This window comes from Megascapheus bottae, chromosome 5, assembly GCF_031878675.1.
Source record: "Megascapheus bottae isolate mThoBot1 chromosome 5, mThoBot2.hap1, whole genome shotgun sequence".
Classification (NCBI taxonomy): Eukaryota; Metazoa; Chordata; class Mammalia; order Rodentia; family Geomyidae; genus Megascapheus; species Megascapheus bottae.
In genome coordinates, this window is record NC_143513.1 from 30,884,669 (window position 1) to 30,908,963 (window position 24,295).

Genomic DNA, 24,295 nt, shown 5'->3' on the forward strand with positions numbered 1-24,295 from the left:
GTAAAGTATCCTCTAGTAAATGTTGATCAGCCACTTACAAGACAATACCATTCAGGTGGAAGGTCCAAATTTCAGGGCAATGTTATTATTCCTAGACTGAAAAAGGCAGGGCATATGATGGAAAAGCTAACATAAGTTTCTATCAAGCAGTTAACAAATACCTACTATTCAGATTATTTTCAAGTATTAAGGCATGAAGAAGCAATTGAGATCCAGTGAACAATAACTACCACTGCAGTGAAATATAAGTGGAAGTTCTTAGGTGCCTTAAAAAAAGTACTACAGTTAAAACCAGGTAGCAAGGTCAGTCTGAAAGGATATTGGGAAATATTTTATTCCACAATGGAGGGGTTTATTTTGCTTGTACTTTCTTAAGTGAGGAAAGAAACAAACAAAAAAAAAGTGTGTGGTGTTTACTTCATTATAGAAGAGTTTAAATGTAACTTCTGATCCCACCTCTACTTTTTTTTAAGGTTATCATTTAAAATGGATAATGTTGCATTCAGTGACAATGATTCCATTAAAGAGCAAGTTGAGGAAAATACCCTTTTAAATACCCTCAGAAGGAAAATTTAAAAAGGAAATCAATTCCATTAGTCTGAGAGAATGCTTAGATTGCAGCCATGAAGATCTCTGAGTGGTGGTGTTGGATCGTGAGCACTGTCATGCTCCAGTAGACTGAGAATTTTCCCCTGATGCTTCTAGGTTGTGAGGGTACTGGGGAGAGGAAGGGTGACCCTTGGAAATGGTTGTAACTCAGATGATGAAAAGAAAGGAATGTTATCAAAATTCCCTTCAAAGGGAATCAAGACACCATAATGGCAAGTGACTGGAGGAAAAAGCCTGAAGCAAGGGTGAGACCCCACTATCAGTGCATATTGGTATGGACACAGTTGCGAAGATGCCTATGTAAAAGAGAAAAGCCATGGTTAATTTTTAAAGGGCAAAAAGAATTAGAATTAAAAAGACACAACCAAAACCAGAGGTATGGTTGACCATTCTTTGACTACCTTCTTAATACTGGACACTAAATGCACAGGACCTTGAACAACTGTCATTTTTTTTTTTTCCCATTAGAGTTTCAGACTTACTCAGTAGAGTTAGATCGAGGTCTAAATCTTTTGCCTCTGATTTTCTTTCTGTTACCTCCCACGTTGCCTGAAAAAGAAGGTTTGTAGCTAAATTTCCATGTTAAACAATTACATGGTATTTCAAACAAGTTCTATGCATTCTTCTCACAGTTTTTCTTTGTTTTGTTAATATCAGTCCCATCAATTCCTACCCAAGAAACCAAACCAAAATGATCAGATTGTCGTTCTAAATGTTCTCTTTGTGGGGAGAAAAATGAAAATATTTTCTTATAGGAAAGAATGCATTTTTGTAACAGAGTCCACAAAATACAGAACTTGGGGTATGTGGACAGCGGGATGCAGAATGCTGCCCTGTACCTTGCCAGGAGTTACTCCGAGGTCGCCCATTTTCACAGATGTCTGAAATATGTTTTGTGTCTGGTATCCTTTCACTCCACGAATGAGAGAGACCATTTGACCTGAAATTCAAAAGAACATACAGACAGATTGTTCAAAAATACAATCAGGTGAATGCTTTGGAATCAGTAAGCAAAAATTCTAGGCATTATTGTGCATTAAATAAACCAAGAAACAAAGTCTGAAATGAAACAATGAAGAAACATGAAAGTCCTCATGAGGAAGGCAGAATTACACAACATTCAATTTAAGAAAAGTCAAATACAATGGAACCCCATTACAATAGTCTATAAATGAAAAGTATCAGGACACAATGCAAGCCAATTTCCACTCCCAAGAACACAGCAAACCACACATAGTAAATTCATTGTATTTCAGTTATGTAACCCCAACAGCAGAGTTATAATGGGGTACCACCATAGATGTTTCTTAATTGTAAAGCAATGACTTCCATTCAAATACTATGAGAACATGGACTTTTAAGAGATTATTAAGAGTTTCTCAATTGAACCTGGTTAGCCTTTATCAAAGTGATAGAAAAATTTGCTTAAATAATATTCTTTTTAGAATTGGCATTTTCTTAATAAATAAGATCCAAAAAGTATGGTATATACCAGTTAGTTGTTTAAGAACCAATCTGAAGCATGTTTGTCATAGAAATATCTCTCACAAAGCCCATGTACCATTGAATCCTACTGCTATTTCTGTTTTACTATCTTTAAATCAATCATCTACAACAACATAATTCACATACCTACCTTTTACCACAGAAGAAAAAATTGTAATCAATTATATAGACTTAAAAAATCTAGCAATTTTCTACATTTTAACTGTTTAAAATACTCAGCAAAATTATTTTTAAAACCTGGCAATTATTTAAATGGGTGTTTTAGCTGTTTTTTTTAAAGGTGTCTGACAAAATAGCAATGCTGAAGACTAAAACCTTTTCAATATATCATTGATAATTACAGAACAAGCCCATATGTGTGTGTGTGTGTGTGTGTGTGTGTGTGTGTGTGTGTATATATATATATATATATATATTTTTTTTTTTTGGCCATTCCTGGGCTTAAGCTCAGGGCCTGAGCACTGTCCTTGGACTTTCTCAAGGCTAGAGCTCTACCACTTGAGCCTCAGCACCACTTCTGGCTTTTTTCTATGTATGTGGTACCGAGGAATCAAACCCGGGTCTTCATGCATGCTAGGCAAGCACTTTAACCACTAGGCAAAACTCCCGGCCCGAGCCCATATATTTTTATATTTAGGGACAACTATTCTTTGGGAGAGAGCTAGGCTGGGTCCCTATTGTTTCGGTGCCATCTTGCTTCCCCACCTGGACAACTATTCTGAAACCCATTGATTTCTCTATTTCTTTACTGTCATATAATTTAGATTTTATATTTGACCAAGAAAAGATTTCTATAATGAGAATTCTGGTATATTCCCCATGATCTTCTGTTCTCAGCCAAAAAGTGATCAATAAATTAAAGGAATAAAAAAAATTAACATCTTTTTATTGAACTGTGCTCCTTGGTGCAAAATTAGTATATTTCTACTTTTGCTTTAAATACTGTTTCTAAGTGAAAACTATTCTTCATGCTTTCCACATAGAGTTCCCAGATCCCACCAGTGTCTCTGTATTCCTTGATTACTATTTATAAAAATTTATTTACTTTTTGAAGGATTTATATATGATTCTTTCTAATTAGGATACTCGAAGAAACTGTTTGTTGCCAATGTTTATTTCTTCCCATTCTGCAAAGTAATGAGTGTGCCCAGAGGCAAGAGTGGGACTGCTAAGTTTTTTTCCTACCTATTACACCGCAATTAGTAACTTTAAATAAATTTCTTCACTTCTTTTAATGTGAATATAAATTCTACTCTCTAAAACATTCCAACTATTTTATTCTTCTATGCATTTATTTTTAAGCAATGATACAGCATGCAGAATATAAGTGGTGTCATATACCTTAAGATGCTAAGCTAGAACAGATTAAATCATCAGAAGCTGAGACATTTAATAACATATTAATCCCATCTGTATTTTATGAAACTCAAAAATATATTAAGCATGCTTTGTCTGCTAGATGGTTATAGAAGTCTACAAATAATCATTCCAGAAAAAAGGCAGAAATCATACTATCCAAATATATGATTCACATAGAAGCAATCTTTGTTTTAAAGCGAGCTTAGCTTTGATATATATAATTAAAAATTAGTCAAAGCGGCACAATTTATCTTAACTGCTTTTATTGAAGCATGACAGTAACCTTTTTCTTTGACTACCAAACATGACATAAAGCTCACCATTTAAAATATGAATTACTTTCTTAATACATACAAGAGCAAGACTATAAAAAGCCCTGGGGTTTATACACAGATTTAGATTTTTTTTTGTTCCTGTTTTATTTTGTTTCCATTTTGGAGTTTGGTTTGTATAACAAGTGGTTCTGAGCATATGGCATTTTGAAATAGAGTAATCAAAGAACAAAGGATACTACTTTTTAACATTCAAGAAAGAAGGAAGAAGTAATCAAACCTGCTGCAAAATAATGAAATGTTCTGACTAATGGAATAATGTGTGATGGAACAGGTAGAAATCTGAAAATGCGACAGAAAAGCAGACCTCTTCTTAGAACTAGATGCTGAGTTTGTGCTGACTCCAGGAGGAATGTCGCTATAAAAAGAGTCACCATCTCCAGGCTTTTTTACATAATCTCCCTGGGGTAACTGTCTAAGGCATAATAAACATTTCAGAGTCAGAAACAAGACACACACATGAACACAGACATATACAAATATTATTTCAGGAAAAAGAGAGGTAGGGATCATGATCTACATGAATCAAATCTGTAACAACATATAAGATTATTAATAAATGTGACAAGATAAAGTCATTCTAACTGTAGAAGTCAGAAATGCAAGCACTAAAAGTCTGTTGGTTAGATGAATCAAACTTTACTCAAGGGTACATTGTGGAAAGATGGGGAGGTTGTGTTATTGTAAACTTTATTACATTGGGAGAGGTTAACTAGAGATTTGTCTTTTACAAAACTGATGTTGAAGGAGATGTGTTTGGACAATCCTACCCCAGACAAAGCAGAGTATTTTCTTAAGGTAATGAATAAACTATTAATGAATTCTAAACCTTACATCATGAATGTGCCCTTGATTGAGTTTTAAAGAACTGATTGAGTTCTAAGCTATTCTATAGTTAAATAGAAATGAATTCATATTGAAGTTCAGTGTTCAATTTGAAGTTTCATTATTTATTTAAAAGAAATATGAAGAAGGTTGAGAAAGGCTCAAAACTGAACCTAAGGGTACTTTTGGAGCTTATAGTAGGCCTGTGAAGAAAGACAAATTTGCAAGAGGGAGAAAGAGTTTCAAAGATAAATTTAAACAGTAAGTAAGGAAGACTTAGGATTACCCTAAAAGATATTAAGCAAATGGTTACTCTTGCTGTAAGAGAAGCCTGGTCTTTCATGAAATCATCCGTTGATATTTATCTGTATAATCTTTGTGGATATTCATAATGAGAAAAAATTAAAAAATAAGTCAACCTTAGTAATGAAGGAGATATTTACTTTATTGATGTTTAGGATATTGGAATTGTTATTTTACTATTTTAAGAAATATTATAAAAGGAAAAAATATTATAAAAGGTACATGCAAAGTCACAATGACAGGTGCATGAATAACACTGAAATAATAAAATAAAACCAAAAAAGGTTTGGGCAGAAAATAAAGTGGATAAAACAGTTGAAAAGGGAAAAGAAATAGGGTGTGAGAGAAAATTTTGCTTAAGGTAAAACCACAGATCTAAAGCTTATGAACTAATTATTCTATTCCTCAATAATCACGGTGATGCGCATCCTTTACAGGCAAAATAAAAGGATTTTAGTTGAATATTTTAGAAATCTGAGTTGTTTTGCATTATTCTATTTGTATTTATTTGTAAGTCTGCCTGAAAACTAAAGTCTGCTTACTGTTCTTATTAAAAAACAGAAAACAGCTAAAAGTAATTATCTTATGACAAACAATAAAATCAATAAGAAAAAAGGTGGACTTTTTTTTACCTAGATATTTTAAAGAATTAAATAGCCATCTATGTAAATACTCAAAGTCTTGGATGATATTGGCAATTTGAAGAGATGCTGTATTGGGTGGTTTCTGCTTCTATTATGTCCTAGAACAGGGGTTTGTATTCCTTTTGTTCTTAGTAAGACACTTCCTATCTGCTTCATTTATAGAATATATGCTTGCCTATGTTCTTCAAGAGTTTGAAAGCCCTACATGACATAGCATTTCTGAGCCAGCACAATATTAACAAGACTTTCAGAAGTGTCTATATGAATATTTTGTATCTATTCATATACTCTTATTTTACAAGGAGCTTATGAAAAGAGAATTAGTTGAAATATGTCAAGGTGTAACAAAAGTACAAATATTACTGGAGATGAAATAACTCTCACAAATGAGACTGGATTTCCAAAAGGGTAGCCAGATTAATGAAGTGATGATTTAGTGATGTAGGAGATGTGAAATTGGGTCAGCAAGCTAGTACACACTTTTAAGTGTTAGCTTTTGCATAGTGTGGACAATTTCCTTATTCTGGATAGCATTCCTACCTAAAGCACATCTTAAGATTAGTGTTTTACCTTTTCTTAGGTTATGCCTTTGATACATTTTGCTTTCCTTGTTTTATATTCAGTAGTATTACATTACATCATAGCTTTAAGTCCTATGCACATGAAGTGAGTCATCAATTTTTTTTCCTAATTTTTGGCAGTTTAAACTGGAGTTTAAACTCAGGGCCTAAGCACTGTCCTTGGACTTTCCCAAAGCTAGAGCTCTATCTGAACCACAGCACCACTGTTGGCTTTTTCTATGTATGTGGTACCAAGGAATTGAACCCAAGTCTTTGTGCATACTAGGCAAGCACTCTACCACTAAGCCAAACTCCCAGCCCATCAATTTTTATCTTACCAATATACTTCTACTTTCTGTTGAAGAAAGCTACCAATCTTAGAGTTCTTGTATGACTACTCAACTTTTACCAATTAGAAACAACATGCTCCTGTTCTATTCAAGTGCTTCTGTATGAGCATTTAAAAGACATCACAAAGTAATCTAATTGTTTAAAAATTGTAGCAAGTTTGTCACATTTTTATTTTTGCTTTTAATATAGAATTCTTTATTCTAGATCAAGGCTCATATTTTCTAATACCTATATTAGCCAGATATCAAACTTAATCTCGGGGCACCTTGTCTTTATTGAGACACTATAGGTATTTATGGCTAAACCCTTAGTTGGATTTTAACACACAAACAGAATAGTAAAGTTTAAATTTTCTATTGAGGAAAAAGTGAAAGTTGTGGCTGGAGTGTGAAAGTGTCAATATATGTATTATACCTTGCTTTCAACTTGCCACAGGCATGTGGTGTGACAATGGAAGCAATTCAATAGATAGAAATCTTCATGAAAACTCTGAACATAGAACTAAATACTTTATACAATGAAATACCTGGTGTGGATTTTCAATTTCCAATATGATATTTTCATTTTTTATATTAATAGCGATTGTTATTAGTATTATTTTTGTGAAAAGTGAAGGGTACTCCCCAATACAGTGTGACACATTAGATTTTGGTAAAATGGGCAAATCTTAGAGAAAAAGATGCTTTGTACATGAATAGGATGTTTGATTTCCTTATGAAAATTTTATTTTAAAATTAAGAAGATAATTAGAGACTCCAATTATGCTAATTCATTCTTTAAGGATGTGGTTATTTAATCAATGCAAAATATATTTTTATACAAAAATAGCAGGTTCACCAAATGGTAGAACATACCCCTAATAACAACATTGTACTCAGATAGAATTTTGTCATTTATGTATGGAAGTTATTACCATAATAATGATACCAGAGAAAACTAATTTCTTTAGACTATGCAAGTAAGAGCTATAAGCACAAAGAAAAGCCGATAAACTAATGTAAACAAACATGACAACATAGAAGTTTTAGATGAAAAAGTTCTATTTTCATATATAATTATAAAAATGATATGACTTAAAATTATTACTTCAAGGTCATACAAATTCAGTATTATTTTATCGTTAAAACAAATATGTATACGTACATATAATTTCATGTTTAAATTCCAACAATGTTAACAGAAGGTAAATTATTCAATTATGTTCAGATTAGGTTTATCACATACCTCTGCTCCCGATAATTTCTTTTCAGGACAAGAAGAAAAAGAGGAAAAACATAAAATTAGTTATTTTCAGAAGTATATTAATGAGAATACTAAACATAAAAGTTCCCACAGTTACCAAAAGGTCTTTATAAAACTCTTTGAATTGCATAATTAAAGTGAAATTATTATTTTCACATTAACATTAGAAGAGGTGATACTGACACTGAATGGCAAATATTAAACAGTTATCCATTTTGAAAAGTATAACTTATAGCACAACTGCTTTCTCAGTATCAGTTGCATTACATTAATATTTTTCATTGTTTTAAAGTCAATCCAATATGGGTTTTTAGACATATTATATTGATTTGAATAAAAATTAATGAATCAAATTACTTACATAAGTTAATTGCATTTTCATAGAAATAAAATAATGTTTTATTCTTGTTGGGACATAAACCTGTACTGCTATTCCTAAGGATTCCAAATAAGAAAATATAAATGTACATCCAAAATGTTTTATTTTATATAATAATAATAATAATAATGCATAGCTAATCTGGGTCTTCTTAGTCATTACTAATTACCAAAGCCTGACAATGGTAATATCTTTACATAGTTTTTAGTCTATCATCTGTTTTTTATTTTATTGTTTTTTAAAAAATTTTACCATGCTCTAAAGTAAGTTTGTATGAATTTTGAACTAAGTTGATATGAAACAAAAATTTGTTCTAGAGTACCTGCGATTTTTTTTTGCTATCTTGACTTGGTCATTAGTATTTTTACTGTAGGTTAGAAGGTTAAATGATTAGTCACTTTGAGCTCCCTTATGGATTTAATTTGTAGCTCTTTCCTTAGCCAATCTATTCTATCCACAATTGTAAGGATTATAACTGGCACATGTGGGTAAAAAGTGTCAGTTTGTTGTTTCCACTTCTTTCTGATGGAAGGAAATAAAAACTGCTATCTCACTGTTCTTTTACTCCCTCAGTGTGATTGTTTAAGCTGTATTTCTCACTTTCTGGTTTCCAATCTAAGACAGAGAAGGGGTAGAAACTTTGAGGGAAAGAACTCTTGGTAACAGATTCTAACTATGCAAATTCTTCTTTAACCATCTATGCAGTTACCTCTTAAATACAAGATGTTTTCTTATGCAAAGATAATAAATAGGCCACAAGTCCTAAAATTGCTTCTAAATTTCAAATGGAATAAATAAAATATCACATTCATAAGTTAAATTCCTAATTACATTTCTAAGTTGTTCTTAATTTCAAAATATTTTCTGAACAATTTTGGAAGTACTAAAATTAATCATATAGGTTTAAATGATTATGAGGAAGGTATTGTAATATTAACAAGATTTTTTGTTTCCTACAAAGTGTGTGTGTGTGTGTGTGTGTGTGTGTGTGTGTGTGTGTATGTATACATGTGTGTGTGTGTGTGTTGTTTTCACGAGGCTCAAACTCAAGGCCAACATGCTGTCCCTGAGCTTTTGCACTCAAGGATATTACTCTACCACTTTGAGCGTTATAACCACTTCCTGTTTTCCAGGGGTTTATTTGAATCTCATGGACTTTCCTGCCTGGTCTGGCTTTGAACCACAATCCTCATATCTCAGACTCCTGAGTAGCTAGTATTTCAGGCATGAGCCACCAGTGCCTATCTTAGAGAATTAATTGTTTAACTCCAAATTTTATGCCCCAAATCAAATGACGTAGAGATATGGCACATTGCACATTGATACTGTACATCAAAAAGGCCCACTGGTAATGAGCATCTTCTTTGAACTGGTGCAGGGGTAAGTGCTAACTTCATTAAAGCAAAAGTTGCTACTGAGCATCCTGTTAATTTAGTCTCCCATGAATATCTCTGTATTTGAATGTGTGTAGTATATATTTATTCTGGCAGTAATTGTTCCTCCTTTTTAGACAAAGAAACTCTTTTATCTGCACAAGCAATCATCAAATACACTTTTGTGTGTGTATGTGTGTGGGTAATGGGGCTTGAACTCTGGGCCTGGGCACTATCCCTTAGCTCTTCATCTCAAGGCCACTGCCCTACCTGGGACTGGGCACTGTCCCTGAGCTCTTCAGCTCGAGATTACATACTCCCTTACCCTTTGAGGCACAGCCCTACTTCCCATTTTTTTTTTTTTAGTGATTAATTGGAGATATGAGTGTCATTGTCTTTAGTGCCTGGGCTGGCTTTGAACCATGATCCTCAGATCTCAGCCTGCTGAGTAGCTAGGATTATAGGCATGAGCCACCATGCCTTGCCAAGTATACTTTTAAAGGGTGTGAATGATTTAACTTTTGATGCAGTTGGTATAGAGAAAGTGATTATATGGTGCTTATAGTGGACCAGGCATAAATCTCAATGCTTGTCATATATGAAACCAGAGGACAAGGATGAAACTTTGGAACTGATATTGAATTTTAATTTTAGCAAATTAAGATCTCCCTCAAAAACATACCCACATGTCATAAGTGTGCCCTTCACAAGGGCTGTAAGGATTGTGCCCTTAGTGTGTTCCATAGTCATCCAAGCACTTTCTAACATATCTGCTGCTATTGTTCTGTTGACACAAGTCTTACTAATGTAGTTATTAAAGCACTAAAGCTTCCTACTTGACTGTCTTGCCAAGGTTTTTGAGTGTGGATTGAAGTCAAAAGAAGTTCCGCCACCAAACAACACAGCAACTCGGACTTCGCATAAAACACAACTTGAATTAAATTTTTATTTCTGATGCCTTAAAACAACATTCAGTACTTTTAGAATGTAAGAGAGTTGTCTTAAAATGTAAAATATAGTAAATCATAGCTTCGAGCAATGTCAAGAGTAATCTATTTACTTTATAAAACAAAATTTTATTGTTTGCTGCAGTACTGGGGCCTTGCACTACATTTGAGCCATACTTCCAGTCCTTAATTTTGTTTATAGAGCTAAGATTTTGCTACTTTTGCTTGGGATGACCTCAAACTCTCAATTCTCTTGCTTCAGCCTCCTGTGTATATGAAATTAATATAAATGCTATCAATCCCAGTTAATTTTTTTCGTCGGTTGTGGGACTTGAACTCTGAGCCTAGGTGCTGTCCCTGATCTCAAGGCTACAGCCCTCACATTTGAGCCACAGTGTCACTTTCCCAGTTAAATTTTTTTTAACTTCCTTTTCACTAGTGGGAACTGAGCCTAGAGCCTTGCATGTACTAGTCTAGTCCAGCACTCTACACTTCTACTGCGCCCATGACCAATTAACCATTGAGCTAAAATGATTTTTAATGCACATATGTTTATCCAGTGATATAGAATTTATAGATATTCTCATTTAATCAAAATGTTTAAAAGTATAATTTTATAGCAGTAGCACTGAGATGTTCCACTTACTTATAACCCCATGCAGTTATTCCTAATATAAGGGCCAGCACTAAAATGGTGCCAGCAATTATCCCTATTATGATATTAGTGCCAGCAACACCTGCAAGGGAGAAAAATAAGAAAGATTAATTATTTAAAACTCTCTCAAAACATTTTTTTTACCAGCTGTGTAATCATCAAACTAACATTTAAAAAAATTTTTTTTGTCAGTCCTAGGGCTTGAACTCAGGGCCTAGGCACTGTTCCTGGGTGTTCTCAAGGCTAGAGCTCTACCACTTGAATCACAGCACCACTTCTGGCTTTTTTTCTATGTATGTGGTACTGAGCAATCGAACCCCGGTCTTCATGCATGCTAGGCAAGCAATCTACCACTCGTCCAAACTCCTGGCCCCGTGTTTTTAAAAAATACATGGATATTTTTCAAAGAAAAATCAACCATAAGCAATCCACATTTTTTCCACTACAAGACCTTTAAAAATAGTTTATTTTTTATCCTTAAATAGATGCACAAAGAAGTTGTCATTCAGCAAAGTAGAATATAAATACGATAAATCTTGTTCACCAAATTATTTTTTCCCAAGGTGTACTTTGCCCAGTTATATTTTCTGGTTTTGAGAAAGTACTGATGCCATCAAATAAAAGCAGAGAAAGCAATGATACAGAGAAAACATAGAATCATTTAGAGAGGATTTTAAAAGCTTGTTTCTTTTTTACTTTTGTTTAAAAATTCTACATGAAAAAGAAAATCCATGAAGTAGGACATAATAAAGTTCAATCAGTGGATTTAATATGGCAAATGACCACAATTTAATGAAAATAATCAGTGTCACAGTTGTATCATTTCTTTTTATGTAGATATAATTTGAGTTATCATAAAATTCACCCAAATAAAAATGTCCACAGTACTTTTGTCTCTTTCCTTTCATATAAAGATGATGTAATGATATCGAATAAAGTACCTACCATTGCCAGACAGAATGATACCAGCATTTCCATCATCTTTGTGAGGAAAGTAAGTGTTGCAGTCTGCTCCTATCCAGTCTCTGTTACACACACACTTCAGCTCATTGCTGCAAACCTGAAATGCAGAATTCAAGTAAGAACGTCATGTCTCTTTGACAGAGGAAAAAAATAACATTTATTTCTAAGTATTACATGGGTAGTATATGATGATAGCAAAAAATTATTAGTATTTTTTTCTTAGTACTAAATACTCAAGGACCTAAAATATTTTTTTCTAAAGATTTAACCAATAACAACCTAGAGGGAACATGACTTTTTTCATATAATTTTTATTGTAATTAATAGAAGGGTTACATTATATTCATCATATAGAAGGTGCATTACTTCACAAACATTGATACCCTTGGGAACATGACTTTTAAGAAAGGAATTAATCTATGTCTAAAGAAATCAATGAAATTATAAAAGTATTGTTTTGATTTTTATTAACTTACATGCTATAAAATCTAAATATTAAGAAGAAATAAAAGTATCAATTATGCAATACAAAGCCTTTTATTTTTCTTTGGAAGAAGCCTTTATGCCAAAAATGTTACTTTTTTTAGGAAGTAAAACAAGATGAAAGGAAGTCCAAGAAAGACATAGGAAAAAGGCCCAGTGTTTTACAATTGACTGAAAGGAAAATTCTGAAAGCCTAACCCCCACAACTCAACCCAAGACATAGAAAACAGCTATGCCTCAAGATCATAGCAAGTAGTTACTCTTCCAAAAAAAACCAGAAAAATAATTCACATAAAATATGACCAAGTTCTTTTCAAGTATAGAACAATAATTTGTTTTTCTCAACCTAACTACAATCTACACTAGGATCTTATTATTCAAAACAACTGAGTAGACAGGGGAGGAGAAGAGCAGGCAGGTAGGTTTATATCTGTGTAAGTCCTCCCGAGTCTGATGTTCACTTCAGGGTGTTTCTGTGTTAAATTTCTCAGAAGACAACATATATCCAACTTAAACATTATGCAAGAAGAGGTTTAAGTTTAAAGTCAAAAGGCATGGATTTGAAATGTCTCGATTTCATTACTGACTTACTAAGGTCTTACCAGGCTTCTTGGTAGATAGGGACTCCAGTGAATAGTGATGATTAATGATAGTGTGGCTAACATTTATTGAATATTCACTTTATGTGTCCCAGACATTGTTCTAAGTGTAATAGAAGCATTAGGTAATACTAATTCTATAGTGCAGGCACTATTACTTCCATTTTACAGAAGAGAAATTGTAATTCCAGCTACTGAGGAGGCCATGAGATATGGAGTATCAAAATTTGAAGCCAATCGAGGCAGCTGAGTCTGTGAGATTCCATTCAATTAAATAGCTAAAAAGGGGTGTTTCAAGTAGTAAAACAACAGCTCTTAGCAAAAAAGTCAAGCAAGTGAGCTCAGGCCCCTGTTTTTAAGTTCTGGATTCAGCAACAAAACTGAGTCACAGAGAAGCTTATTGCCAGTTGCCTACCTACTAAGAAGCAGACCTAGGATTGAAAGCCAGCTGATTCCAAACCTACATCCAACTGTATGATGATAAAGAAGATTCACTGTACTTCTTTCCCTATAAATTTAGTTGATCTACCATAAGTTAAAAATTTATAGGATACAATTATTATGCATAAGTATTAGAAATTGCTTGGGTGTTGTTTACCGTCTGGATGTATTTGCATGTATCACTGTTTTACTAACTCATTGAATCAATAATTATTGGAAAAAAACAGCTGGTCCATGCATTACATATTCTAATTTTTGTAAATAAAACATGACAGTTCAGAAGGCTGGAGTTTGGCCTAGTGGTAGAGTGCTTGCCTAGCATGCACAAAGACCTGGGTTCAATTCCTTGATACCACATACACAGAAAAGGCTGCTGTTGCTCAAGTGGTAGAGCTCTAGTCTTGTGAAAGCCCAGGGACAGTGCTCAGGCCCTGAGTTCAAGGCACAGGACTGGCAAAAAATATGACAGTTCATTCACATTACTGATTAAAACTATCAAAAGTAATTCTATTACTCTTTTCCCTTGTCCCGACAAAAAAGTGTTTTCTCTCCCCTACATTATAGGAGCAGAGCTATTTAACTATATGTGTTTTCTTTATCATGTGTCATAAAAATTCCTATGTTTTAACAAAGACTGACAATCAGTTATTTCTCTATGTACATTTTTGGCATAATTCTCAAGACTATTACATGAAGTGGCCAGGATTGCAAGCGTATAATCCCAAAATGTAACTCCTTTCCCTCAAATGGATAATACAATTCATTCACACAAAGAATCTAGGCTGACAGTAAGAAAAAAACCATGCTAAAAGTAAAAGAACTAGGAAAGTGTTTGTCAGCATGGGTATTCCTAACTGAAAATAACAAAGAACTTGTCACCAGTGGAGGATGAATCTTTAATCTACAAACTTTTAAAATACAGAACTTACATTATGTGATACATAACTGGAAGAACAAAAGTCTTTCAATTTCCAGTCTTTCCCCTTGATTATTCTGTTCTTATGTCTAGATTTTATGCTTTGTCAGTAGCTGTGACCACAAGCAGTTATTTACAACAGTGGTTAAATGTTGTAATCAACACCAATTATTTTTGCTCTCTTGGAAATTCAATTACAGTTTAATTCACATTATTAGTTCACTTGTAGAAAACTAGCATAATATGATATCACACTAAAAAAGAAAAAATTCATTTAGAAAAAATATGTTCTTCTTTTTAGTTTCTCAGATTACACAACAAAAACAATCAAACAGCTATGACAAAATTAAAGCTCACATAGCAACCAGAAACCTGAATTCTGTTTTTTATAATTAGGGAAATAAGCATTTGAATCCTTCAGTTAGGATTGAAGGTAAAAGAAACCCATGATTGCAATGATGAGATCATGAATACTTACCCCATTCCCTGAGCAAATAGTGCCTTCTTTATTGCTTAAGCAAGTACTGAAGTTGAAAGCAGCCACAGGAAGACATCTGCGTTCTAAACACATCATGTGAGGACCACAGGGTGTTCCATCTTCCACATAGCCGAGGTCTACATCTTCTTCAAGCTTTACATGCCCACCACTAAATATAGTTTGGGATCGAAAGGAAATGAGAATCCATGAATCCATCCATCTTGAGAAAATGCTCAAAAACTAAAGAAGGGGAAAACACTACTTCATCTATTTTCTATTTATTATTTAATAGAATTCAGTAGTGTGAGCATGTCCAACTCTCAGCTGGAGAAGTAATTAAAGTGTTGATCTATTCTTGGTTAATTTAACTTTTATTGTAAAGATGATGGAGACAGGGGTTACAGTTATGGAAGGCAGGTGATGAGTACATGTCTTTTTGAACAGTGTTCACCTCCTCTCTCATGTTTTCCCACTTTTTCTATTCCAAACACCCACTAAGTTATACAGTTAATTTCCAACATTATGTCTAGTGAGTATCACTGTTGAATTAATTCACCTTTTGTCTAATTCTTCTTAACTAAGTAAATATAGTTTGAGGGTGAAATCTAATGAAGTCAATAATAGCAAAGCCATTCCTGGTCTTTTTATTTTTATCAAAAGTATGCATTTACATAGAGTAAAATATTCTAACAGAAAAGTGATAAAAGTAAACATTAGCTCTTTTCTGTTAGTATTTCCTCAATTATCTCAAAGTGATTGATCACCTACTATTTCAGCTTATTAGCATGCACATGAACTGAAAGCAGAAGTAGTCCTACACTGCATTTTTGGAAAGACAGATGACTGAATTTCTCGTGTGACAGTATGAGAATTACCTGCAGTTTAATGTTCTTCCCTGCTGCACAACTAATGTGGATGTGATTTCACCATCTAGTTCTCCGAGCCTTGGGATATTGCCAATATTGGTACACAAAAGGAAACCGCAAAGCACATCCCTGTGTTAAAAGAATACCAGTTATTCTTGTTTCCTTTTTTTCCAAAGATATAACAAGCCATAGAAGTCTGGAATGACAAATTATCTCTCATTTTAGAATGTGTTTCCATCAACTATGTCATGTACTAATAGGCCAAACAAAATTAAATACACTTAAGCTCAGTTTTAGTTTGTTCCCTGCTCTGGAAAACATTGACTCCGAAACTCTTACTGATACAGCTAAATCCCAATTATTTTAGTTTTTCCCTTATGCCTGGTTAGTTCAAATATCTAAAGAAAAGTAATGTGTCAGAATCTTTTTGCCTGTAATACATTGCTTACTTTTAGTATTTAAGAAATGAGTGAATGACCTTTGGATAAGTATTTGTTTATAATATAGATATCTCTGCATCTCATCCCCTAGAATAAAAAAAACCTTGTACATTACTTATATTGAATTGATTCTGAACTTCAAAGGCTCATTATCCCTTTAAAAATGTACTGTTTATCTTACTATTGCATATGATTCTAGTTTTATTTTTAAAAAATGTTTACTTGTATTAAATACTACTTTACATATTCTTTATTTCAAACATGTTTGTTAGACTGTGAAGCTGAGAAGAAAATTTCATAGTACATAGTTTGGCACAAATCATAGAAGAGATGCTAAAACTCCTGAAATTTTATTTGTAAGTGTTACTGACATTCAGCAATGGTTAAGAGAGGGTTCTAAAATCAGACTTGTTTAATTTCATTTTTTAAAATATATTTTTATTGTAATTCATAGAAGGGTTACATGATATTTGCCAGATAAATGATGCATTAATTCCCATACATTGATACCCTTTCACATGTCTTGGTCCCCATTTCCCTTCCCCCCCCCACCCCTCATCTTGTGTTTAATTTCATTTTTATGACATCTCAGTGACAGTGCAAATTCATTGACTGTACCGCCTTTTCTTCATCCATAAAATGAGAACATTTCTAAAAATTCCAGCATCCATGCTTACTCAAGCCTTGCTAAACAGAGCCCAGGGTATACCCAATTAATGTTTAGTGAAACTAGTGAAAGTTAAAAAATGGACCAGGAGCTGGGGGCTCATGCCTGTAATCCTAGCAACTCGAGAGGCTGAGATCTTAGGATCATGGTTTGAGGCCATCCTGGGCAGGAAAGTCAGAGACTCTTGTTTCCAGTTAATCACAGAGAAAGGTGGCAGTGGTGCTATGGCTCAAGTAAGAGAGTACTAGCCTTGAGAAAAAAAATGGGAAAACAAAAAAAATTAAAAAGTTGCTCAGTGAGTGCATGGAAGCTCAGAGTTAGAGTCATGGGGTCAACAACAGAGAGGGGGGCTGGAGAGAGAGAGAGAGAGAGAGAGAGAGAGAGAGAGAGAGAGAGAGAGAGAGAGAGAGAGAGAGAGAGAGAGAGAGAGAGAGAGAGAGAGAGAGAGGGAGAGAGAGAGAGGGAGAGGGAGGGAGAGAGAGAGTTGTTAAACAAAGAATTGATGGAAGCAAAATGACTCAGGAGAAGATTATTCTGATAGAAGTATGGTAGAGACTAGTAACAAACAGAAAAAAACTACTAATAAATGAATAGAGAGTTAACATAGGTAGGGTAAGGGCAAAAGGAATGGAAATAAATGAGACTGATTAAAGACAGATGATGGACTCGATGGTACACATCTGGATTCCTAGCACTTGTGATCTGGAGGCAGAAGAATCTCAAATCTGAAGCCAGCCTGGGCTACAATATCAATTTCATCTATCATTTCAAAATTACACTATCATGTATCATTTCAAAATTAAATGAGTTAAATGAAGGAAGGAAGGAATGCAATGTTGGGGTAGCAAAAGTAAATAATGACCATAATTTAGCACTTGGAAAATGTACAAATATTCTGAGGCTTCAGGAGAACAAATCACACATCTTTGGTAAGAACAAGGGCTAAATATAAGATCAGGGACAATTGTTGTTTTTGAAATCAGTGAGAATGTATTCTGATGGCTTTAATATTCACTGTTTTTGAGCTGCTGGGAGATGTTCTCTACATGAAAAAGTTATATATTTGTTCAAAGTTATATATCGATTTTCCAAATAGATGGCTTTGTTATATCTAAATTTCCAAATATATAACAGCTTGACCTAAAGTCAAGGTGTTGGGATTTGGAAAAGGGTGAAGATAGGATTATTCTTTGTTGACTAGAAAACAATAATATCCTGGTCACTCAAAAATTATGGTTATGATTGACTGAGAGATGAGCTCTGGGCTAAGTATTGGTTTGTCTCACCGCTTGTTGCACTGTATCCACGTGTCTTTGTCTTTCCCACAGTTACCCTTCTCAGTCCCCTCGATATTCAGCTTCTCATAGCAGTATTTGTCTGATGCTGTCACCTCTGAAGCAGAAGAAAAATTTTCTGTCAACACTGGAGGTAACATTTGTTTTTTAAAAGGTTTGCAATTGAGAAAAACTGCAACTTAAGGACTTTTCTTTTTTTTTTTCTTTCTTCTTTCTAACCACAGTGTTATCCATATTCAAAACCAAAACACATACCCATGGCTTATAAAATTCTCTTTCGTATATCATAAACATCCATGGCTCAGGTAAATTTTTTTCATGACTGCTCATCTGGAAAAAAAATCTATTTAGGTCTCTAATGTGATTTAGGCTATGTCATCATAAAAATCAGCAATTGAAAAAAATCAGCATTTGACTAAAACTAAGGATGATGCTACTAAACAGCTCCTTGAGTAAATTTGAATTTCACTGCCCAGAAAATGTTACTAACCAAGAAAAGTGCACAATATGACTGGATTGAAGAACCAATTGTATAATTTCTATGTTTCTTACTAATTCTTGAAAGTGTACAAGAACAACTTCATTTTGCATTTAGATAAGATTGAATCCATGGTAAATCTCTGAAAGGCAAATAACATTTTAAAGAATGCCCTCACTTTGGTCAACTTTTGGTCTTTTCTGAGACCAGGGTAGGTTGACAGCACTATTTAAACAAATGACTTTAGAAAACTAACCAAAGAACAACAGTTGGAATTAAGTGATCATGCCCAAAAACTTGAAATAGCAAATGCTCCGAAATCTAAAACTTTCTGAACACCAATGTGATGTCACAAGTAGAAAACTCCATACCTGATCTCCTATGATAAGTTACAATCAAAATGTGCTTGCACTAAAATATTAAACATAACTGCCTTCAGGCCATGTTCATAAGGTTTTTATGGCATATAAAAGAATTTTGTACTTAGACTTGTGTCTCAATCCTAATTTGATTATCTATGTTCAAATATCCCCAAATAACTAAAACTCAAAAATCGATAATACCTCTAATACCAAGTATTTAGATAAAAGATACTAAACTTTTAATGCATTAAACCATAACTAATTATGTTGGTAGTTCCATTCCTTCTTAGTTTTATCAAATGAAGGAAATACAAATGATATCTCTTTGCTACATACAAGCTGCATAACTAATTTTCCTCCCCATCTCTTACTTCTAGAGCAAGAGAGCATGTATTTCCTGTTGCAAGGATTTCCTGTCCTGCTGTAAGAAGTATTGTTATTATAATTGCTTTTTTTCCTAATGCAAACTATCTTCTGGACTGGGCATGGTTGCTCATGCCTGTCATCCTAGGTGCTCAGAAAGCTGAGATCTGAGGCTCTCAGTTCAAAGCCAGGCTGAGCATTAAAGTCTATGAGTCCTACTTCCAATTAATCACTAGAAAACAGAAGTGGCACTGTGGCTCAAGGAATAAGGAGGTAGCCTTGAGCTGAAGAGCTCAGTCATGGGATGTGAAGTCAGCGTGTGGGTACTGTCCTTGAGAGCCAGGTATGGTGGTGTATATCTACAATTCCAGCACACAAGAGGATGGGGCAGGAGGGTTGAGAGTTTGAGACCAACTTTGGCTGTATTATAAGACAGTATCTCAAAGAAAACAAAATATTAGAATGAAAACTGCTCTTAAAACTTGTTGTTGGGCTGGGAGTTTGGCCTAGTGATAGAGTGCTTGCCTAGCGTGCACGAAGACCCGGGTTCAATTCCTCGGTACCACATACATAGAAAAAAGCCAGAAATTGTGCTGAGGCTCAAGTGGTAGAGTTCTAACCTTGAGAAAGTCCAAGGACAGTGCTCAGGCCCTGAGCTCAAGCCCATGACTGGCAAAAAAAAAAAAAAACCCCAAAAAACAAAAAACTTGTTGTCAATAATATTTCTGGAAAAATATAAATGTAGTGTGATTTCAATAATATTGTTTAAATAAGAGTGATATATTTTTCTTTGACAAGTAATAACATTAAAGTATCTTTCTGATAAAGAAAAACTACTCAACAAATCACCTATAAGTAGAAAAGGCAGACAGAGTTTAAGAGAGAAGATTGTTGTGGGGGAAAAATAACTCTCACTAAAATGCTGAGGTCTAAGTGAAGGATTCTTTCCCCACCCCCATCCTTCCCATATGGCTATGCAAGGCTGTCCTGGGGCACTCAGCTGAGGCGTTAAAATTGCATTTGTTCTATTTGCCAAGGTATGTAACTTGGCTTGGGTTCCACCTGCCTGGCAGCAAAGGAACATTCTTTTTCATCCACTGATGCTGCCAAATAGCCAAGAAGTGTGGGGCTGTGGCTTCTCAAAGGACTCTAATTTCTAGAAAAGTACCCCAGCTAAAATCTACAGCAGCCTTAAGAAGCCCCTAGACATAAATTTACTTCCAATCAATCTGCCCTTATGAAATCCACTGGAAATCCTCTTTAAAAATGATCAATCCACACTATTTACTTACTTTGCCCCCAGATGTATTTGCATTGTCTGTCCCTGGTCTTACATCTTCCTCCAAAGCAAATTCCCTACAATGGAAAAACAAATACCCAGGAATGGTACCATAACTGCCTATGGCAGACAAGAGAAAAGGACAGAATGACCTATTAAAAATAGTAAGGAAGAATGTATATGGATGAGGGAATATAACAGAAAGACTGAGTCTGATCAATATACATTGGATATACATTCTCATTTTAGTAACATTCCAATATTTTTCTCTCATTCTGGTACCACAGGACAAATCTACAGAGCAAAGTGAAGCTCCTACCTGAATACCATCGCATGAATATCCATCCATTTTATGAATATTAGGGGCACACTAGGGAGAGAGAACAAGCTATAAACCAGCCAAATATAGAACAAAATATCAGGCTAAACTAACAATCTCTTTAAGGTCTGATTTTTAAAATTATGTCTGATAACACATCTAGCCTCTTTATATATTAAAGCAGAAAATCCAGAGATAATAGCAAGAGAAAATAAGTCAGTGTACTTTTCCTCATACAGATGAAGCAATAAGTATAATGTCCTCTTATTTTTACCACAAGAAGCAGCACAGACCTTTCATTTAAAAAATGACTCTTCATTTTCATAGTGGTTTATGCCTATAATACCAGCTAATCAAGGGGCACAGAGAGGAAGGTTCACTGTTTAAGAAAAGCCTTAAAAAAAGCTGGATATGACATTGCATGTCTGTAATTATAACTACACAAGAGACATAAACAGGAAGATGGAAGTCTAGGCCAAGCCAGCTCTCACCCCCACCCCAAGAAAAAAAGTGAAACCTTATTTAAAAACTAACTAAAGCAAAAAACAAAACAAAAAACTGGGCTAGGGGTGTGGCTTAGGAGGTAGAATGTTCCTATAGCAAGCTTACGACCCTAAATTCACACTCCAGTACTACTGACTTGATGTAAATGGAGTTATAGAAAGAAAAAAGGTGACAATGAGGATGTAAATACCATTGTTCAAGAGACTAAATATGCATCCAGAGAATGTAGTGAAGGGAAAAATTCATTATCATACACAGATGAAGCAGTCACATAACTGGTAATGTCCTAGAGGAAACGACATTGGTAAGGCACTTTAGATATATGTCTCCACACATCTCAGAGACTTTTTGATATCCAAAGAACAAATAATAAGAGCTAGGTAGCTCAAACCTGAAATCCTAGTTACTTGGAGACCCGGTTTGGAAGAATTCCATTTTGAGGCAAGCTAGGGTAAAAAAAAAAAAAAAGAAACGTACAACTCCCATCTCAAGCTGTAGCTGGACGCATCAATATGTGCTTGCTATCTCAAGCTAAATAAGAGGCTGAGATTTGAAGGACTGCAGTTCGAGGGCAGCCTGGGATGGGGGTTGTGAGATTTGATCTCACAAATTTTTGGTTCATGCCTGTCATTCCAGCCACAACTGGGAGCCTAAAACAGGTAGATTATGGTCTATTCCATGCCTATATGCACAGCAAGACTTTAAAAAATAACCAGTGCAGCAGATGCAGTGGCTCATGACTGTAATTCTAGCTCAGGAGGCTGAGATTTGAGGATCAAGGTTCAAAGCTAGCCTGGGCACAAAAGGACCTGAGACTTTTATCTCCAGTTAACCTCTAGAAAAGGGGATGTGGAGCTTGGCTCAAGGGTAGGGTGGTAGCCTTGAGCTGAAGAGCTCAGGGACAATGCCTCCTAAGCAGCTAGCATTACAGGTTGCACAGATATTTTCTACACTGATCATTTTGAATTCTCAACAGTTTTCAATGTCTCCAGCATATAAGTGGACTAAATGCTATTAAATTCAAGGACAATGACTAATGGTAAAGGTGAGACTGTTATTTCAGATAAGTAAGAGAGAAAAGAGTCTGTTCTCAAGACTAAAACTCTCCAGTTATATATGCTTTAGCTGACTTCTGTTTCAGTTAAATGAGGTGAGTCTGTTTCTTCTTTTACTAAATAGAGAAAAAGAAAATGCTTTTAAGCTAAGGATGATGGGACAGACTTGCAATCCCATCCCCTGGGAGGCAGAGGCACAATAAATCTACACAATAAATCCATGTCTAAAACAACAAAAGATCACAACTCCCAGGGAAGAACAGAAAAAGCAAAGGAAGAAGTGACAAGAAAGAAAGAACTAAAGTAAGAAACAGAGAAAAGAAAATAAATAAAATGTATTTAGTGAATGCAGTCCTAATTCTGCTTATCAAGGCAAAATTGTGGTGAGCATTTGTTTGAGTTTTGACTCTTAAAACTTGAATTCATGAAAAATAAAAAGATCATGAGAGATGACGTGAAAGAGTTGCCTCTTGTTCATTTGCATTTCTCTTGGGGTGGGGTTAGGGAGGGATCAATGCACTAAAGATATCCCCAGTTTTTTCTAATGGGATTTAGAGAGAACATCTTATAAATTACCTGGCTTGAATTTCCTGAGCATGTTTCACGAATATCACAATCGTTCACTGCTTCTCGACACACAGTCCCCATAGGCTGAAACTAAAATAAATAAAAATCAATGTATAAAACTCCAGAAGGACCAACACTCTTATCTAAAAACAAGTAAAGTGGCACAGTGCCTCACGCCTGTAATCACAGCTACTCAGGAAGCTGAGATATGAGGATCATGGTTCAAAGCCAGTCTGGGCACTAAAGTCTGAGAGACTCTTATCACCAATTAACCACCAGAAAACAGGAAGTGGTGCTGTGGCTCAAAGGGTAGGGTGTTAGCCTTGAGCTGAAGAGCTCAGGGACAGCGTCCAGGCCCAGAGTTCAAGCCCCACAACTGACAATAAATAAATAAATAAGCAAATACATACAAGCAAAGCAAAATTATTTGCCAGTCCTGGGCCTTGAACTCGGGGCCTGAGCACTGTCCTTGGGCTTTTTCCTCAAGGCTACTATTCTACCACTTGAGTCACAGCACTTCTTCTGGCTTTTTTTCTAAGTATGTGGCACTGAGGGATCAAACCTGGGTCTTCATGCATGCTAGGCAAGCACTCTACCACTAGGCCAAAATCCCAGCCCCAGAGAGAATATTATTTGAACAGGAATACCTTAAACTATGTTAAGATGGTAGTCTGCAAAAGCTACCATTATTGAACCAGTGCTGCTTTAATATTTTAAAGAGACAGTTTCTCATGTTCAAAGAAATGGTTTTATACATCGCATGGAAGCCTCACCATCTCCTGCTACAGCAGGGCAGTGCTTGAGAGAACTAGCCACAAGACAACAAGATAGTCAAAGTGCTGACAATCCCACATGCTGTTTCTGCAGTGCTGTCTTGATTAGTTTTGTTTTTGAAGGGCCTTGGACTTGTTAGGCTAGCTGCCCACTGCTGCTGAATCATGTGCTAAGCCTTAATTCTGTAACTCTTCCTAGTGATTAACTTTGGGATTTAGGACTTTTTTCCTCCCCCAGTCTAGGGATTTGAACTCAGGGCCTGGGCATTGTCCTTGAGCTTTCTCAAGGCTAACTAACGCTCTACCACCTGAACCACAGCACCACTTCCGGCCTTTTCTGTGTATGTGGTACCAAGGAATCA

At 35.0% G+C, this 24,295-nt stretch overlaps 1 protein-coding gene across 1 annotated transcript in view; it reads right to left on the minus strand.

Annotated features, from left to right (window-relative positions):
• Adam22 (ADAM metallopeptidase domain 22) overlaps positions 1-24,295 on the minus strand; it is a 178,577-nt gene that overhangs the window by 11,147 nt on the left and 143,135 nt on the right. The window contains exons 17-28 of the mRNA XM_090332220.1: positions 23,170-23,250; positions 21,035-21,085; positions 20,729-20,792; positions 18,225-18,330; positions 15,841-15,960; positions 14,966-15,134; positions 12,031-12,145; positions 11,077-11,167; positions 7,714-7,731; positions 4,114-4,221; positions 1,449-1,549; positions 1,092-1,158 (exon numbers count right to left, since the gene is read on the minus strand). Coding sequence (XP_090188346.1) covers positions 1,092-1,158; positions 1,449-1,549; positions 4,114-4,221; positions 7,714-7,731; positions 11,077-11,167; positions 12,031-12,145; positions 14,966-15,134; positions 15,841-15,960; positions 18,225-18,330; positions 20,729-20,792; positions 21,035-21,085; positions 23,170-23,250 — 1,091 coding nt within the window. The remainder of the gene's footprint in view (positions 1-1,091; positions 1,159-1,448; positions 1,550-4,113; positions 4,222-7,713; positions 7,732-11,076; positions 11,168-12,030; positions 12,146-14,965; positions 15,135-15,840; positions 15,961-18,224; positions 18,331-20,728; positions 20,793-21,034; positions 21,086-23,169; positions 23,251-24,295) is intronic.